Source organism: Artemia sp. Qi Xiang Cuo, chromosome 4 (genome assembly GCF_049724085.1).
Source record: "Artemia sp. Qi Xiang Cuo chromosome 4, ASM4972408v1, whole genome shotgun sequence".
Taxonomy (NCBI): domain Eukaryota; kingdom Metazoa; phylum Arthropoda; class Branchiopoda; order Anostraca; family Artemiidae; genus Artemia; species Artemia sp. Qi Xiang Cuo.
The window spans coordinates 72,975,814-72,996,573 of NC_142797.1; the positions used below are offsets into that span (position 1 = coordinate 72,975,814).

At 33.5% G+C, this 20,760-nt stretch overlaps 1 protein-coding gene and 1 pseudogene across 2 annotated transcripts in view; one reads left to right on the forward strand and one right to left on the reverse strand.

The window, feature by feature from the left end:
- Positions 1–10,030, forward strand: part of LOC148953408 (hexokinase-2-like) — a 119,709-nt pseudogene extending 109,679 nt beyond the window's left edge. Inside the window, exons 4-5 of the transcript XR_016141665.1 lie at positions 7,632–7,874; positions 9,833–10,030. The product of XR_016141665.1 is annotated as a hexokinase-2-like (transcript). The remainder of the gene's footprint in view (positions 1–7,631; positions 7,875–9,832) is intronic.
- Positions 1,610–6,267, reverse strand: LOC148953413 (hexokinase-2-like). Its single transcript, XM_089087322.1, has 4 exons — positions 6,157–6,267; positions 4,787–4,980; positions 3,654–3,896; positions 1,610–1,700 (listed from the first exon to the last, which is right to left on the reverse strand). The coding sequence occupies exons 1-4, from the start codon at positions 6,265–6,267 to the stop codon at positions 1,610–1,612; spliced, it is 639 nt and encodes a 212-aa protein (XP_088943448.1).
- Positions 10,031–20,760: the final 10,730 nt, after the last annotated feature.

Below are 20,760 nucleotides of genomic sequence, written 5' to 3' on the forward strand. Positions count from 1 at the left end.
TAAGGGGTGAACCGCCTCATAGACGTAACAATTTCTGTTCGTTTTAAGTTTTAATGTTGCTCTTTACTTTCAGTTGAAAGAACTTTTTTTTATTTAATTTCTGATCGTTTTTTAAATAATGCTGGGAAATCCGGCGCCCCCTTTATAGAAATGTCTCTTCCCCCCAAGGAAACATCCTCCCACGTAACAAATCCTCCGACCCCCCCCCCACCCAGAAAAAATCCCTCCTGAAAACGCCTGTACACTTCCCAATAACCAATACTATATGTAAACTATGGGCAAAGCACAGAACTTGCAGCCCTTCCCCCGAGAACTGTGGGGTACTAAGTCATCCTCAAAGACATATTTATTAAATTTTTGACAATGCTGAACAAAATGGCTATCTCAAAATTTTAGATAAAAATTAGAGGGGCCATGCTGCCCTCTAATTTTTTGGTCACTTAAAAAGGGTGCTAGAATTATTAATTCCTGTTCGAATGAGTCCCCTCACGATATTCTAGGACTGCTGGATCGATACGATGACCCCTTGAAAAAAATTAAAAAAAACAACAAATAAACACGCATCCGTAATCTTTCTTCTGGCAAAAAAAAAACAAAATTCCCCATTTTGCGGATAGGAGCTTGAAACACCTACAGTAGGGCTTTGTGCTACGCTGAATCTAATGGTTTGATTTTCATTAATATTCTATTACTTTTAAGGGCCTTTCCCTTCTTTTTTTTGAAAATAAGACAAATATTTTAAGGCTCGTAACTTTTGATGGCTTTTGATAAGGCTCATAAATGTTGATGAAATTTATATATTTCAAATCAGCATAAAAATCTGATCCTTTTTATGTATCTACTGGTATCAAAATTCCATTTTTAGAGTCTCGGTTTCTATTGAGCCGGGTCGCTTCTTACTTAAAGTTCGTTACCACGAACTGTTTGATAGAATTTTTAAACAACCAAATAAAATTTAACAGAAAATACTTGGTTAGAACGGATTTGGAGTCCAGGAGGGAGGTGGGGTAAAAATATTTTATCTGATGTCCTTTGCACTTTGAGGAGCTCAATTTTAAACTATATGCAAAAGGATTAGGGCAGTGATGCACAGCAGTATCTGTAGAAAACAGTTTTAGAGTAATTGACATGAGTACCAACAAATCCAGGATTCAGGCATCGTGGCGACAGTGACGCTATGCAGCTGACTATTTTTTTAATTTACTAAGAACTTTAATTTTTAATTCACTAAGAAATCTGGTTCCAGGATTATAAAACTCATTACTCACAAGTCGGAATGTTGCTGAGAAAATTGCCCATTTTAAATTCACTGTTGCCAGATTCCAGAAAAACGTTGAGACAAATTTCTCTCAAAAATCAGCATTTGAACATTTATTAGGGTAAAATTGACGGAGTCCAGGCACTAAAAACCTCACTTTATAATACACAACTGTTTTTCTATGAGCTTGTTTCAAAATTTGAATAATCTTGATATTGTACTGAAAAGTTTTAAAGTATTTATATCATATACATAAAGTCAATCCAGGATTGATGAGTAGTTTTATCCTTTCCACCGTTAGTTTGTGGAAATAGGGATGGTATGCATAAACAGAGCCATCAACTGCCACGACTACATATTTTTTTCAATTTTATTTAGTAAAGCTGCAACTCCAGCTGCAGTCAAAAAGGCTGCCCTTCTTGATATAAGTTGACAAACATATCTAAACGAGAAAAAACTTTTGAATATCAAAGAGCACAAACAATAATAAGAGCATTTAAAATCAAAATGTTACTTCTAGATAATCCAGAAAAAAAGCCATGATCATTATTTGGAATAGAAAAAAAGAATATATTAACAAAATATACTTGAGACGAACAGTCTTAGAGGATATTGAGGTTGAAGATAATGAAGAGTTAGAAACGGAATATCTTGAAAACATATAGCATAACTCAAAAATTAATTAAAAAGAGTTGATCTAAAATCAGTCCTCTTCCCTCTTGATTCCCACTTCGAGTCATTAATAACTGCCCAACCAAATTGTCTTGATTTTCTAAGTTTTTTCTTTTAGTTATTTCAAAATGCTGGTTTGGGCAGGTTTTCGCAAGTGTTGTCAGATTGAACCACGAAAACAAAATAACCAAAATTAATTAATTAAATAGAATAGTGCTTTTAATAATTAGAAATTTAGAAACTAACAATCAGCTGATTCCCAAGACAGATGCAGACTAAAATAAAATCTGCAACAACCTAATCTATTTGGTGTCAATTAACCAGATTTTACGTGGATTTCTACTCACGTTTTAAAATTCTGCACATGCTAGTATTTAGAACTTCATGACTGTATATGTGTCTTTTTCATTAAGTTATATTGAAATAACTGAGTTTTTGAACTGAAATTAAGGAGCGAAGTTAAAACTTAAGGCGAACAGCAATTGTTGTGTATATAAGGGGGTTTCTCCTCCTCAATACCTCGCTCTTTACACTAGAGTTTGAATTTTTGTTCCAATTACTTAAGAGGGACTCATGAGATACAAGGGCCGTTTAATTAGAATTATAATCTTTTTCTAAAAGTTTAAAAAACGTTATTGTAAAGAGTGAGGTATTGAGAAGGGGTTAACACCCCTCAGATTCGTAATAATTGCTTTTCGTTTTCAGTTTTAATGTTGCTCCTTACTTTCAGTTGAAAAAAACTAACCGGGAAATCCAGCTCCCTCTCCATGAAAAGGTCCTATCCCACAAAAAATTTCTCTATGGAAAGATCCATCCGTATAGTCTCTCCTTCCCCGCCAAAAATCCCCCCGATCCCCGAAAAGTATACGTATCTTTCCAAATAGGCAACACTATTTGTAAACAATGGGTGAAGTTCATAGCTTGTACCCCTTCCCTCGGGGATGTAGGGGGAGAGAGTAACGTCATCCTCAAACTTATAGTTATTAAATCTTTTGACTATGCTAAGCAAAATGGCCACCTCAAAGTTTTGATCGGAAAACATTGGGAAAAAATGGGCGTGGAAGGCGGGCTAGTTACCCTCCAATCTTTAATTTCCGTTCGAATGAGCGATTTCCCAATATTCTAGGGTTATTGGTTTGAAGCGATCACCCCCAGGAAAAAGAAAAAATAACACACATCCGTGATGCAAAAATACAAAAATACAAAATTCTGACAAAAATATAAAATTCCAATTTTTTTGCCGATGAGGGGTTAAAACTTATACGATATGGTTCTTGGATAATTTGAATCTGAGGGTGATTTTTATCAAGATTCCTTAAATTTTAGGGGGTGTTTCCCCCCTTTTTAAAAGATCGGGCAAATTTTCTCAGTCACGTAGCCTTTTGATTAGTAACACTAAACAATTTATATTATATATTTGGAAGCAGCATAATGAGCAAATTCTTTTGATATGTTTATTGATGTCAAATTCTGTTTTTTAGAATTTCGATTACTATTGAGCCACATCACTCCTTACTTACAGTCCGTTATTTTTCCTGTCTGGACTCTCTAAGAAATTAACCTTGTTTTACAACACATTTAAAGATATTTGTATGATATACCCACTGCGACTCAAGAAATGAAGTTAAGTTAATCCTAATAAAATATATATAAGTTTGACAAAAATATAATATTTTAGACACATTGTAATATAATATATTACAACACATTGTAAATGTCTTACCTTATTTTCGCGCAGTCATCCCGAGTTATAACTTCCCCAAGTTCCTTGAATATATTTTCGCAGATAGTGAAGTTTCCTTCTGGACTCTCTTCAATATTATTAATGTACTCGGTTTCAAATTTGTATGGTTGCAATAAACAGTCATACGAAGTACCATTGAAAATTAAGTGATCTCTTGCCAGTGATACCAAAACGCGTCGTACAATGTCACCCAAATATTTGCCAGATATCATTTTCTCATATCTAAAAATAGGACTAGTGATTATAAATAACAAAAAAATATTAGAATTATTAACTATGTAGGTGAAATAATAAGGAAAAGTAGATTTGAAATGGAAGTCTATTATCTATACTATTTTAAATGAGTTTCATTTAGGGTGGGGAAGAAAGAAAATAGACCCTCTTTTACAAATATACATAAGTATACAGCAGTATTTTTTTAGTCCAGACATGACCTTAGGTAATAGGGAGGGGTGTTCGGATTTTCGACTTATTAAACTTGTTGATATAAAGTTCGATGATTTGAAACATTTATTGATATTTTTTGCATAATTGGCATATTTATGTTCATTTGAATCCCCCCTAAAAAATAAATCTCACATACATGCCTGTCTAAAAATTCCAGGATTTAGTTTTAAAATATTGGCTAGAATACTCGGTAAATAAAAAGAAAAATATGTCTATGCCCTTGAATGGATCTCTTGAACCAAATTAAAAAATTCCTTAAAAGGAAAAATCGTGATGACTTAGGCAAACCAAAATTGATTAAAGAATCTTAGGGCCGACACATCTTTTTATCTGATTGGGATCTCGTTATACAGAACTAGAAATTTGTATTACAAAAAACTTTAAACCACGAAAAAAGTGCGACAAATTGATACCTAGCGTTGTTGTTGTTCCAGCACGCCAAATGGATGTGGCATGTTGAAATACTGAAAGTTGTTATTTGCCTGTGTTTTATTTTAGTCTCATTTACGTTTTGTTTATTAAAGACGTAGATACTTCTGGAATTTTATTGTATCAAGCATACAACCGCCATATCTATAGCAATAACCCAATGCATTTGATTAGCTTAAAAAAATACCAAACTTGTGAAAATAAAACAAAATCGGCCTAAAATTGACTTCACTCACGATTGTCTTCCTCGATCTAAAGTGTTTGCATCTAGGGCTTTGTCGAAGTCTGTCCTAATAAAATGCAAACAGCCGTTATCTCCAAAGGCACCCCATTCAGTATTAACTAAACACTGCTTAGGATCATCTGAGTCCCCATCCCAGAGTTCTATATTCTCTAGCTTCTCAACGTAGCAAGCGTTTGTACCGGTAGGCTACCTAGAAATACATAAACTGCTGCAAGATGGCTAAAGGAGGTCTTGCCATGTATATATCTCGCAATTTGCATTATTGCTTGCGTGATGACTTATCAAGGAATTTTGAAGGAATTTTGAAGGTATTTTCGAGTCACAATTTATAGAAATTAGATCTAATGGTATTGATCTAATCATAGGCAATATTTATCGTTCTCCTAGTGGTGCTGTTCCGTTGTTTCTTTGGAATCTTGAGGAAATACTTGACATAATACTGAAACGTCTTTGTCAGTTAATCATAATGGGTGACTTTAATATAAATTTGATGGATTTAAAGTCTTCGGCTTCAGTGTATTTACTTTCAACCATGCTTGCCGCAGGAATTCCACCATCTACATCCATCCCCACGCGAATAACTAATGTTACTGCTTCTTTGATTGAAAATATCTTCTCTACGCTTAGTTTGAAGGAAAACTCAATTTTAGTTAGGGATATCTCCGATCATTTTCCAATATATTCTCGATTCAGCTTTAAACAGGGGAAGAGGAACCGGGCCCATTTGTTGGATTCTTATTCTGTTAGGTTTGGTGAGAAAGAGTTATTTCTTCTTGGATTTAAATTAGCAGAAAAATCGTGGAGCTTATTTGATAATGATAAGGATTTTTCTTGTTTATTTGAGTCCTTTTATGGAACCATAAAAGAGGCTATTCTTAGCATTTCTAAAGTATCACCTTCTAATCATAGGTCTAAAAGGATTGTTTCTCTAAACCCATGGATGACATCCAGACTTCTCAAAAGCTGGAGAAGGAAAAATAATCTCTGGAGAGCTTATAAATGCGCAACACTTTCAGCAGGGGCTATTCGTCTTTGTCAATTCAAGATCTACCGGCATATATATAATTGCTTTTGTAGGAAAGCCAAATCTCTGTATTATCTAAATAATTTTGCTGCTTCTGGCAGTGATATTCGTAAAACTTGGAAAGTAATAAATTCTCTACTTAAACCCTGTTCTAAATCTAGCTCTTTACCTATGAGTCTGGTCATTGGTGATGGAACTGTGGAGGGTTAGCTCAATGTCCAAGAGGAGTAGTAATATATTGGAAAATGATCGGAGATATCCCTAACTAAAATTGAGTTTTCCTTCAAACTAAGCGTAGAGAAGATATTGTCAATCAAAGAAGCTGTAACATTAGTTACTCGTGTAGGGATGGATGTAGATGGTAGAGTTCCTGTGGCAAGCATGGTTGAAAGTAAATACACTGAAGCCGAAGAGTTTGAATCCATCAAATTTATATTAAAGTCACCCATTATGATTAACTGACAAAGACGTTTCAGTATTATGTCAAGTATTTCCTCAAGATTCCAAAGAAACAACGGAACAGCACCACTAGGAGAACGATAAATATTGCCTATGATTAGATCAATACCATTAGATCTAATTTCTATAAATTGTGACTCGAAAATACCTTCAAAATTCCTTCAAAATTCCTTGATAAGTCATCACGCAAGCAATAATGCAAATTGCGAGATATATACATGGCAAGACCTCCTTTAGCCATCTTGCAGCAGTTTATGTATTTCTAGGTAGCCTACCGGTACAAACGCTTGCTACGTTGAGAAGCTAGAGAATATAGAACTCTGGGATGGGGACTCAGATGATCCTAAGCAGTGTTTAGTTAACACTGAATGGGGTGCCTTTGGAGATAACGGCTGTTTGGATTTTATTAGGACAGACTTCGACAAAGCCCTAGATGCAAACACTTTAGATCGAGGAAGACAATCGTGAGTGTAGTCAATTTTAGGCCGATTTTGTTTTACTTTCACAAGTTTGGTATTTTTTTAAGCTAATCAAATGCATTGGGTTATTGCTATAGATATGGCGGTTGTATGCTTGATACAATAAAATTCCAGAAGTATCTACGTCTTTAATAAACAAAACGTAAATGAGACTAAAATAAAACACAGGCAAATAACAACTTTCAGTATTTCAACATGCCACATCCATTTGGCGTGCTGGAACAACAACAACGCTAGGTATCAATTTGTCGCACTTTTTTCGTGGTTTAAAGTTTTTTGTAATACAAATTTCTAGTTCTGTATAACGAGATCCCAATCAGATAAAAAGATGTGTCGGCCCTAAGATTCTTTAATCAATTTTGGTTTGCCTAAGTCATCACGATTTTTCCTTTTAAGGAATTTTTTAATTTGGTTCAAGAGATCCATTCAAGGGCATAGACATATTTTTCTTTTTATTTACCGAGTATTCTAGCCAATATTTTAAAACTAAATCCTGGAATTTTTAGACAGGCATGTATGTGAGATTTATTTTTTAGGGGGGATTCAAATGAACATAAATATGCCAATTATGCAAAAAATTTCAATAAATGTTTGAAATCGTCGAGCTTTATATCAACAAGTTTAATAAGTCGAAAATCCGAGCACCCCTCCCTATTACCTAAGGTAATGTGTGGACTAAAAAAATACTGCTGTATACTTATGTATATTTGTAAAAGAGGGTCTATTTTCTTTCTTCCCCACCCTAAATGAAACTCATTTAAAATAGTATAGATAATAGACTTCCATTTCAAATCTACTTTTCCTTATTATTTCACCTACATAGTTAATAATTCTAATATTTTTTTGTTATTTATAATCACTAGTCCTATTTTTAGATATGAGAAAATGATATCTGGCAAATATTTGGGTGACATTGTACGACGCGTTTTGGTATCACTGGCAAGAGATCACTTAATTTTCAATGGTACTTCGTATGACTGTTTATTGCAACCATACAAATTTGAAACCGAGTACATTAATAATATTGAAGAGAGTCCAGAAGGAAACTTCACTATCTGCGAAAATATATTCAAGGAACTTGGGGAAGTTATAACTCGGGATGACTGCGCGAAAATAAGGTAAGACATTTACAATGTGTTGTAATATATTATATTACAATGTGTCTAAAATATTATATTTTTGTCAAACTTATATATATTTTATTAGGATTAACTTAACTTCATTTCTTGAGTCGCAGTGGGTATATCATACAAATATCTTTAAATGTGTTGTAAAACAAGGTTAATTTCTTAGAGAGTCCAGACAGGAAAAATAACGGACTGTAAGTAAGGAGTGATGTGGCTCAATAGTAATCGAAATTCTATAAAACAGAATTTGACATTAATAAACATATCAAAAGAATTTGCTTATTATGCTGCTTCCAAATATATAATATTAATTAAGTTTAGTGTTACTGATCAAAGGCTACGTGCCTGAGAAAATTTGCCTGATCCTTTAAAAAGGGGGGAATCACCCCCTTAAAATTTAAGGAATCTTTATAAAAATCACCCTCAGATTCAAATTATCCAAGAACCATATCGTATAAGTTTTAACCCCTCATCGGCAAAAAAATTGGAATTTTATATTTTTGTCAGAATTTTGTATTTTTGTATTTTTGCATCACGGATGTGTGTTATTTTTTCTTTTTCCTGGGGGTGATCGCTTCAAACCAATAACCCTAGAATAATGGGAAATCGCTCATTCGAACGGAAATTAAAGATTAGAGGGTAACTAGCCCGCCTTCCACGCCCATTTTTTCCCAATGTTTTCCGATCAAAACTTTGAGGTGGCCATTTTGCTTAGCATAGTCAAAAGATTTAATAACTATAAGTTTGAGGATGACTTTACTCTCTCCCCCTACATCCCCGAGGGAAGGGGTACAAGCTATGAACTTCACCCATTGTTTACAAATAGTGTTGCCTATTTGGAAAGATACGTATACTTTTCGGGGATCGGGGGGATTTTTGGCGGGGAAGGAGAGACTATACGGATGGATCTTTCCATAGAGAAATTTTTTGTGGGGAAGGACCTTTTCATGGAGAGGGAGCTGGATTTCCCGGTTAGTTTTTTTCAACTGAAAGTAAGGAGCAACATTAAAACTTAAAACGAAAAGCAATTATTATGAATCTGAGGGGTGTTAACCCCTTCTCAAAACCTCACTCTTTACAATAACGTTTTTTAAACTTTTAGAAAAAGATTATAATTCTAATTAAACGGCCCTTGCATCTCATGAGTCCCTCTTAAGTAATTGGAACAAAAATTCAAACTCTAGTGTAAAGAGCGAGGTATTGAGGAGGGGAAACCCCCTTATATACACAACAATTGCTGTTCGCCTTAAGTTTTAACTTCGCTCCTTAATTTCAGTTCAAAAACTCAGTTTTTTCGATATAACTTAATGAAAAAGACCCATATACAGTTATGAAGTTCTAAATACTAGCATGTGCAAAACTTTAAAAACGTGACTAGAAATCCCCGTAAAATCTGGTAAATTGACACCAAATAGATTAGGTTGTTGCAGATTTTATTTTAGTCTGCATCTGTCTTGGGAATCAGCTGATTGTTAGTTTCTAAATTTCTAATTATTAAAAGCACTATTCTATTTAATTAATTAATTTTGGTTATTTTGTTTTCGTGGTTCAATCTGACAACACTTGCGAAAACCTGCCCAAACCAGCATTTTGAAATAACTAAAAGAAAAAACTTAGAAAATCAAGACAATTTGGTTGGGCAGTTATTAATGACTCGAAGTGGGAATCAAGAGGGAAGAGGACTGATTTTAGATCAACTCTTTTTTAATTAATTTTTGAGTTATGCTATATGTTTTCAAGATATTCCGTTTCTAACTCTTCATTATCTTCAACCTCAATATCCTCTAAGACTGTTCGTCTCAAGTATATTTTGTTAATATATTCTTTTTTTCTATTCCAAGTAATGATCATGGCTTTTTTTCTGGATTATCTAGAAGTAACATTTTGATTTTAAATGCTCTTATTATTGTTTGTGCTCTTTGATATTCAAAAGTTTTTTTCTCGTTTAGATATGTTTGTCAACTTATATCAAGAAGGGCAGCCTTTTTGACTGCAGCTGGAGTTGCAGCTTTACTAAATAAAATTGAAAAAAATATGTAGTCGTGGCAGTTGATGGCTCTGTTTATGCATACCATCCCTATTTCCACAAACTAACGGTGGAAAGGATAAAACAACTCATCAATCCTGGATTGACTTTATGTATATGATATAAATACTTTAAAACTTTTCAGTACAATATCAAGATTATTCAAATTTTGAAACAAGCTCATAGAAAAACAGTTGTGTATTATATAGTGAGGTTTTTAGTGCCTGGACTCCGTCAATTTTACCCTAATAAATGTTCAAATGCTGATTTTTGAGAGACCTCCTTTAGCCATCTTGCAGCGGTTTATACGTTCCATTTTATAACCATGGATATCCAATAGCATTTCATTGCCAGAATCCAAAAACGTCTCACATAAACCCAGAACATCAGTATGTCCATCCTAAACAATTTTTCTTAAATTATGTCTTGACAAGGAGATACCCTGAATGTTAAGCTGAAGTGCTGTCAGAGAATAATCTCCTTTGGTAACCTCCTCCCCCCCCAAATCCGAAAATTATTTAATGTTGAAAATAGGGATTATATTAATCGGATTTTGATTAGCTATTTATTATACTAATTACATCAAAAGGATTATTTTCAAGCTCGCAAAGGCGACTCTCATGGTTTAAAATATTCACAAAAGCAGTTTTTACATGGAGTCCATTCAAGTCACCAGATGAACCAAAAACAAATGTTTACCTAAATTGATTACAAAAAAAAACCTGTCAAAGAATACCAACACATAAATAACTAATTGCACAGCAGGTATCATTAGAATGAACCATTAGCACGGAAAGAGAAACAAAAATGAAAAAATAAACAAATAACAATAAAGTAAAAAAATGAAAATGACTGACCTGAGGACGGAATTTAAAAATTAAGAAAAATACTAACATCGAAAAACGACACAACCGAAGTAATAAAAGAGAGAAAAAATACCGAAACGTGCACAAAAAAATAAATAGAAACAAACAATTTTTTTAAGAATAATAATACAAAAAAGATTATTAAAAACAGATAAGAAAAAATGAAATAAAACCTAGCGACTCTTTCAGTAGAGAAAAAAACAAGAAAAGGGAAAATAAACAAATAGTCCATGAAGAAGTAACTCTTGGAACAACACACAAACTGACAAAAAAAAAAAAAAAAAAAAAAAAAAAAAAACTATACACAGAAAGAAAAAAAACTAGATACAGTCAGCGAGAGACCTTATCTTTTTTTATTGGAGCGCCGTCACTAGGCTTTGCCAATGTTTGACCCCGATCAGACCAAGCATTCCGCTGACCGAATTTGTCTTTCGCCGCATTCAGAATATCTCGTCTCTGAGCGCTATTTAAGAAGACCGTTTAAAATCTAATTATTATATCTAACTGATTTTTAAGAAGTCGACTTGATAACTACAACCATGAAGTGCCATATGACACCAAGACAGTGTACTTTGAGTTTTTCCCATTTTTTGAATGAAAATTGAAAAAAGTCCCTTTCTAATGGAAAGCCTCCAAAAAAGGTATTTTTCAAAATATATTTTGGTGCAAGAATTTGGGGGGGGGGGAGAATGAAGCTCCCCTCAATCACCCACAATAGAACTAGCACAAAGGCTACGATGTAGAGATACGTTTAAGGGTAAATTCAAAGTTATTGATCATTTCAGCGTGCTTTTTGTAGATTTATAGTGGAAAGGGCAATTCAAAGCAGCATTGGATGGTGATAAAATTTTTAGATCTAGGCAGGGTTTTATCCAGTTTTTTTTTTGGGGGGGGGGATTATACAAAACTTTAGAAAACGCACCAAACGTTTGTTTATATTCATTTTTGTTACGCTTTTAATAATCTAACAAACATTTCGGGGGGGGGGGCGTGTTACAACCCCCTAAGCCCCCTTCCCCCTGGATACCGTCTTGGGTCTCGGGTTACCTTATTCTCTTAAATTTTTACCAATTAATAAAATCTTGTTCAAAAGAATCAAATTATATTAAGAAAAAAAGATGCTTTAGTCTAGTGGTTACGGTGCTGCTTTGTGGTTTTGGAAACGAAAGTTTTAATCTTGGATAGAACAATCTTGTTCTTTTTAATGCGCATTCCCTTAAAAGTACCCATTCATTTCCAACGATCAGTTCTCCCTAAATATTACAGTCAAAAATGCAAAAAATAACAAAAACACTAATTTTTGTAAATTATTTTAACTGAATTTATTAAATTCCTTTGATTACTTTTACAAATAATTGAAATTTTATTTGCAACCTCTCAAAGATGCTAAGTAGGCTACTTTTCTGAAAACAATCCTTATTTCATGCTGACTTTTTGCATTTCTCATAATGTCAGAAAAAAAATAAAAAATAACACCATCATGACCAAGATGACTGAACTCAACAAATGAATGTGGATTGACACGTTATTATATGCGTATACTGATATTCATCCCTGGAAGTATTAATAATTTTCGATATATTCAAGTCTAAAAAGATAAAACATTTAAAATGTATTTTGTTTTCAGTAAAGTGCAAGTTATATTATGGTCTTTAGAGGGCATCGGAAAGGGGGGGGTGTAAGTCCTACTCATCTTAGTTTCTGCCCGTTTTGAGCTTGACTCGGTTATTTATTGTAATTTTTGTTTGTTTTAGGTTTCATGTATTTATTGGTGATAATTTGTGGTTTGTTTTACGCTGGGAAAATTATTTAACTTTATTTCTGCTCATTTTTGGTTTAATGTAGCTCTTTGCTGTCCTTTGAATAAACTTCTTTCCTGGATTTTTTTTTAATTAATTACTTAAAATGTTAACTGTGAGATTTCATTTTCGTCCTTGCTGTTTTTTGGCAACCCCAACGGACTTTGCATCATCAAACAGTGCGTGATAACGAACTGTAAGTAAGGGGTGACTCAGCCATTGGGCTAAATACGGAAGTTTGATAATAATTTATACATAAAAAGAAATTACTTTTTATGCTGTTTCTAAACATATAAATTCATTAAGTATAATGTTACCTACCAAAAGCTTCGAGCCAGAGAAAATTTGCCTGATTTTCACAAAAGGGGCGAAACCTCTCCAAAAATCAAAAGATCTTTATGGAAATCATAACATCAGATTCAGCATATTATTGAACTCTAGCGTGGAAGTGTCAAGCTCCTATCAGATACCTTAGATACACCATAGGTTATCAGACACAAAATAGTAGGAAAAGTAGGAAAGGAAAATGTATAAGGCCAAAGGAAATATCACGGATGCGAGTTTTTTTTTCCCAGGGGTGATGGTATCAAAACAATGGTATTCGAAGATTGTGAGGGGGTCATTCGAACGGAAATCAAAAGTTCTAATGCCCTCTTTAAGTGACTAAAAAGATTAGAGGGCAACTAGCCCCCATCTCACGCCTATTTTACCCCCAAAGACGTCCTATCAAAATTTATGGGTAGCCATTTGATTTATCATATTTATTAGGTCCAGTGACTATGTGTTTGATGGTGGAAAGCCCCCTCCCCCATAGCTTCTGAGGAGAGAATTGTAAGTTACGCAAGTTACCCATTGCTCACATTTAGCGTTTGTTATTGGAAGAAATACAGCTTTTTATTGAGGGGGGGGTGGTGAGGGTGGGGAGATTTTACAAGGAAGGAATTTCACGCCAGCGGAGAGTTTTCGAGGGGGATTTTACTTGGGACGAGAGGGAAGGAGACGTCCAGGGGCGATTTGAAAAACAGTCAGAAATTGAATTTAAAAGAAAAACAGGTTGTTTCAACTGGAAATAAGAAACAACGTTAAACGTTAAAACGAACAGAAATTACTCCGTATATGAGAAAGTGACCGCTTCCTCAACCCCCTTTCTGTACACTAAAGTCTTAAAGCTTTTAAATATCCTTATACCATACTACTTTACCATTTAAAGAATTTAAGAGAAAAAAACGGTATAATTTAAATAAGATAGTGGAACAAAAAAAAAAGAAAAAAAAAGCAGCGACAGCAAACTTTAAATAATAAAAATCCGAATAATTTGACTTCACCTCCAGTGAGCCTTTATAAACGGGAAAGAAGTTAAATTAAAAATATATATATATATATATATATATATATATATATATATATATATATATATATATATATATATATATATATATATATATATATATATATATATATATATATATATATATATATATATATATATATATATATATATATATATATATATATATATATATATATATATATATATATATATATATATATATATATATATATATATATATATATAAAAAAATATATATATATATATATATATATATATATATATATATAAACACACACTTAAACAAGAAAAAATAAATAAAACTTACATCTTAATAAGCTCCAAAATACTGCTCAACTATTTTAAACAGACTGAATAAGCACGCAGAAATCCCAAAACATTGCGAACAGAGACAAACTTTTGTCATTTTAGTGCGCTTATTCAGGCTATTTTCAGTAATTGAAGTATTTTGGAGGCTATTAAAATGTGACGTTTCTTTATATTTTCTTGTATGTATTCTTTTTGTTTTGTCTTTTTCTTTATGCGTTGTATTTAATTTAATACAACTTTTTTTCACCGTTGATAAACGGTCCCGGAGGTGGAGTGTCTCATTCAAATTCAATGTTATTTGTGTTTGAGCAGATTTTCTTAATGAAGTGTAACAAAAAGACAAACTTTAGCGTACATACTGTGAGTTGAGGAAGGGGTACCACCCATCAAATACCGAATAACTTTTGCTCGTTTTAAGTTTTAACGTTGCTCCTTGCTTTCTTTCGAAAAAAAGACTTGTTTCTTTATTTAATTAGGTTAAGGATTATTTAGATTAAGGACATTTTTAGCGCTTAGTAAATTGAGCGTCTGATATGTCGAAAGTCTACTATCCAGTTTAACCTAAATGCATCTGCTAAATATTTCCGGGAACAAATTGCAAGGTGTGAATTGAATTGGACGGTTTTTCAGTAAATTATTTAAAAAAAGAAAGATTCATTTTACAGTTTGTTATGTCACATTTCCTAGTATCAGTCAAATTGGCTTCCGGATAAGACGCTAGTCATTCGACGCTCAACTTTTCTCTGTTTAAAATGAAAATCAAAGTTTTTATCAAACAGTTCGTGGTAACGAACTGTAAGTAAGGAGCGACCTGGCTCATTGGTAACCGAAACTCTAGAAAATGGGATTTTGATATGAATAGATTTATCAAAAGAATCAGATTTTAATTCCGATTTCAAATATATAAGTTTCATCAAGTATAGTCCTACCCATTAAAAGTTACGCGCCTTAGAAAATTTGGCTAATTTTCGAAAAAGGGGGAAAGACCCCTTAAAAGTTATAGAACCTTAATAAACATCACACCATCATATTCAGCGTATCAGAGAACCCTACTGTAGAGGTTTCAAGCTCCTATCTACAAAGATGTGGAATTTTGCATTTTTTGCCAGAAGGAAGATCACGGATGCGTGTTTATTTGTTTTTTTCCCTCCAGGGGTGATCGTAACGACCCAGTGGTCCTAGAATATCTTGGGAGGGCTCATTGGAACAGAAATTAAAAAGTTCTAGCGCCCTTATTAAGTGACCAAAAAATGGAGGGCAACTAGGCACCCTCCCACGCTCATTTTTTTCCCAAATTCACCTGATCAAAATTTTGAGATAGCCATTTTGTTCAGCATGGTCGAAAATATGATAACTATGTCTCTTGGGATGACTTAATCCCCTAAAGTCCCCGGGGGGAGGGCTGAAAGTTATGAACTTTACCCAATGTTAACATATAGTATTGGTTATTGGGAAGTATACAGACGTTTTCAGGGGGGATTTTTTCTGGTAGTAGGGTGGGAGGGTTGGGTCTGGGGTTATGTGGGAGGATATTTCCACGAAGGAAGTTTTCATGGGGGAAGGGAAATTGCTATAAAGGGGACATCGGATTTCCCAGCATTATTTAAAAAAAAGATCAGAAATTAAATAAGAAATACAATTTTTTCAACTGAAAGTAATAAGCATCATAAAAACTTAAAACGAACAGAAAATATTACGTATATGATTGGGTTCACCCCCCTAGTCAATACCTCGCTCTTTAAGCCAAAGATTTTTAAGTACTTTCATAAGAGCTATTTATTCTAATTAACGGCCATTGTGATTAAGGGGCCATTTTTAAAGAATTGGAACAAAATTAGAACCTTAGCTTAAAGAGCAAGGTTTTGACAAGGGGGCGAACCCCCTAATATACGTATTAAAAATATATGAAATATAGAACTTCGTTACGTAAGTTAATTCGTAAGTTACGTATAATTATTACTAATAAAAACGTTCGTAAATCTTACTTTCAGATAAAAAAACTTGCTTTTTATTTAAAGATGGAAAAGGGCCAAGATGAAACTTTAACCCTAAATTTTTAGAATTTTGAAAAACTAGCGCTTCACTGAAAACACAAACCCCCCCAAAAAAACCGTACCGTATATTGACTTACGAGCAGAAAAGTACTTAAGTAGCCTGCAGAAAATAAAAGACTAACTTATAAAATTTCCATTGCTCATTCACCGAGTGTCATTTTTGATCTACTGAAAATATAACATACTTTCAATAGTTTTTCTTTTACCATTCATGGTTGCAGCTGTAGCTGCAACCTAGTAGAGAAGGAACCACAGCCCATAGTAACCAAAGGTGGAAAAACGTGCTTTGAAATCAACTGCCTAATGATAAAAAAATTGCCCCCTGACACTGAATCAGGAATGGTAAATATTGTTTTGGTTAATCTTAAAAGCAAAAGTTGATTGAGAAAACGAATTTTGAAAACAATTTCGGAAAAGAGCCTGAAACCTCTCAAAAATGGTGTCAGATTGAAATAGAAAGTTTACCATTGGAATAAGCATGATCGAAAACCTTAGATAGGATGATTACAGTCCCCCACCTTGAAAAACAAGGAAAATGGCTTTTTTTTCATGGGTAGCACTGATGTGTCCTATTTTATTTAATTTTTTATCAGGGCTAGGGGGTGACTAGAACTTCATAGAGAAAAATGTTTAATGGCTCAATCGAACGGAAATTAGATCTGCTAGTACCCTTTTTAAGTGACCAAAAAGATTGGAGAGCACCTAGCCCTCTCCCCAAAAAACCCCTCCCCCAGTGTCGTCTGATCAAAATTTTGAGATGGTCATTTTGTTCAATATACTTCAAATGTCCGACAACTATGATTTAGATAATGATATGACCCTCCACAATCCCTGGTGAAAGAGCCGCACGCGGCATCAGAAGTATCAGTATCGGGCAAATTGATATCGTGCGTATTGGTATCGGGCAGGTTCGAATCGGATTTTTTTTTAATCATGATTTTGTGACTTCTATCATATCATGAATGCAGCAGTAGGTCTGACAGCCATAGTTCAAATGATGACATAACCTCACAGTCCATAGTAACAGAAACGACGTTGGAAGTAGATCGGCGTTTTGAAATAAGACTGGCATCAATTGAAAATTTTACAAATTTTGTACTCAATCCGACAGCGTCGCTGCAGCCTAAAGAGCGAACCACAGTCCATAGTAATCAAAAGTAAAAAAAAAACGCTTTTGATAATTATGATACAAATTCTAAAACTAGTCTATAGCCCTAATACTATCAAAATGTCTTATCTTCCGACTTCAGGACAAACTAATCATGATATGTCTTTTTCTGAGCCAATACCAAAGCCAATAATTGGACTGATCCATTGTGCAGAAGTGATACCAAATTAAACAAAAAAAGCAATAATCCTAAAATGCTTCATTTTTTACTTTAAAAAGTGTCCTTAATTGGTTTGCTTTTACTGTACCAAAAATCCTATATATATATTTGCGTTTTTAGTAAAGCGCCAGTATTCCATAGCTCTACAAACATAGGGACATACAATTACAAGGTTTATTTTTACTAGTTTTATTGATATATGTTAGATTTTAAGTTTCAACTTTGTTCTTTACTTCTTTCAGAAAAACTTTGTTTTTTAAATTATAACGTTAAGAAGTTGAAAATTACCGTGAATTCCAATTATTGGTATCAATATATTTAGACAATCAGTCTAGTTTTATTAGTCTGATATACACTAAATCTTTATCCATGCATTCTTACTTTTAGTGATATTTTCCTCAAACTTCCAGAAAATCAATTATTTATCATATTTTGATTTTCGAGTTAAAATATTGCTTCAACTAATTACACAGATTTCTTCAAAAATTGCCAATGTTCATTCAAAAAGTTTTATTTTGGTATCAATTTTTTGTATGATTGTGTGAAATAAAATCAAAAGGAAAAACGTTTAAATATGAACTGTGCTTTTAAATTTATGATTAGTAAAATAAAATTGAAAGCTACAAAGGTAATTTTTCCATTAAGTGCTTCTCTTTCCCGTAATATTGATTTTACCATGATTTCCTTTTTATTGGGGTTGTTGAGCTTTAGAGAAAAATTAAAAATATTAAATTGAAAAAAATACTAAATTAAAAAAAAATAATTAAATATTATAAAAAAATTATATGAAAATTGTAAAAATAAATGTTAAACATTAGATTAAAAAAAATTAAAAATACTTTAAAATACATGTCGCTTTTAGTAAAAATCATATGTCACTACTTTCGTGAATACTATAATAATAATAATCTGTATTTAAAAGCCAATTAAAGCCATATACAAAAAGACAAATACTAAAGAAAAATTACACTTCATTTGACATCCTTCCCATCAATACAAAATTTTCTACTGCCACAATATAACGGGGAGTCCTTGACCTCATTAACTCACAAAGCAGCCTATCTTCCCCCTCCTGGATAATTAATCCCCTTAAATAAGATAGTTGCTTACACCGGAGGAGGAAATGGCCCAACCCATAATCATTTTCCCCACATATCAAGCAACTACACCCGGCCTCCGGACCTTCCCTCTTTTTCCTTGCATCCTTAGTATAAATTGAAAGACAATTTGCTCGAATCTGAATCCAAATCCTCAAATATTTAATGGGCAATCCCAGCTTCAAATAAAACTCCTGACCAAAATTCTCTTTTACTTCTCTATACAAAGTAAGACTCGGAGATTTGTCCACAGCTGCTTGCCATAGCTGCACTTCTTGGTCTTCAAGTTTTGCACTAAATTCCTTGAAGAACTTTTCATGATCCTCTGGCCCTTTTCCCTTATCCCACGAACTTGAAAATCCATTCTCATCTAATACCCTTTTGATTTGTGTTGTCCATGATGTTTTGTTACACTGAAGGAGACGATCTTCATATGCTGCTCGGGCAAGTCTAGTCTGGGGAAGTTCTAGAAGTCTTAACCAAAATTTGATGATTTTGGTATATCTTTTCAATTTCAGGTTAAATATACCAAGATCACCTTTTAAAACTAACGTATGTGTTGTATTGTGTAGGCCAAAAACTCGTTTATAATATTGAAATTGAAGGGTCTCTAGGTGCTTTGCCGGCTGATACCCCCATATTTCTGATCCGTAATGTAGGATAGGCATAATTTTAGTATTAAATATATGTTTGTGGAGGCTTAGTTCACTTATTTCTGCTGTTAGTGTGCTTCTGTATATGCCAAATAATGCATTTCTTCCTTTCTGTGCCATTGTTGTAATATGATTCGTCCATTTTCCATTTTGACAAAGGATGAAACCTAAGTATTTGGCCTTTTCCACCACTTCCAGCATTTTTCCATTCAAAAAAAAATGTGGTGGTAATTCCAAGGTTTTTTTGCTAAAAATCATGACTTGGGATTTCGTGACATTCACCTCTAGTTTCTTCTCTTGTAAATATTTTTCAAGGAGATTCAATAGAGTTTGTAAATCATTATTTGTCTTTATCAGTAATATAATGTCGTCTGCAAATAGTAGCATTGACATATTCAGATTTCCCAGTCGGAGAGTAGGTGCCCATCTTTGTCGGAAATAAGGAACAATATTATTAATAAACATAGCAAATAATTTTGGCGAAAGTGTACTTCCTTGGCGCACACCCTTTTCCGAGAAAAATGGCAGAGATATTCCCTTCCTAACTACTTTCACAAAACTTTTAGTCAATGAATACATAGATGATAGACTTTGTAAAATAAAGGGGTTTTTAGGCCTAGATTTAATAAAACATTCAACAATAAAACACGATCTACACTATCAAATGCTGATTTCAAATCGATTAGGGCCACATATAATTTTCCTTTACCTTTGCAGTGCTTTTTTACAAGAGCATTAATAACAAAAACTCTATCAGCTGTGGAATAACCTGGTCTGAACCCACTTGTTCTTCTTGCATGATTTTTTTCTCTTCTATCCACATTCCCAGCCTTTTATCTATAATTTCTTTCTAGAACTTATCCAGCACTGTTTAGGAGGCTTATTGGTCTATAGTTGTTATGTGTAGTGGGATTACCATTCTTATAAAGTGGGAGAATAAGCGAGGTTTTCCAGGTCATTGACCACTTCCTCTTTGAAATTATTAGGTTAAATAATGAAGCCAAAAAAGTAAAAGAACAGTCCGAAAGGTTTTGAAGATCTTCACAGGACTTCCATTGGGCCTGGGAGCTGAATCACCTTGTATTTTGTTAAGTGACTCTTCAATTTCTTCCGGGGTGATTGGGTCGCATAACACGTAATCTTCCTGGTTCAGAGGGAATGATGTTTCTTCACTGTTATTTAGACCTAATGTCTCGTGTAGGTGTATGTTGCTATCCTGGGTATCTTCTTGTAGATAATACAAGATAATACTTCGATATATGATACTATATGATAATACTTCGTGAAGCGAAATCACTGACATATGCTAACAGTATTTAAATTTAGTACATTTCTATATCCGAGAAAAACCCTACAATAGAATATCCTCAATAGAATGGATAGATTTTCAGTAT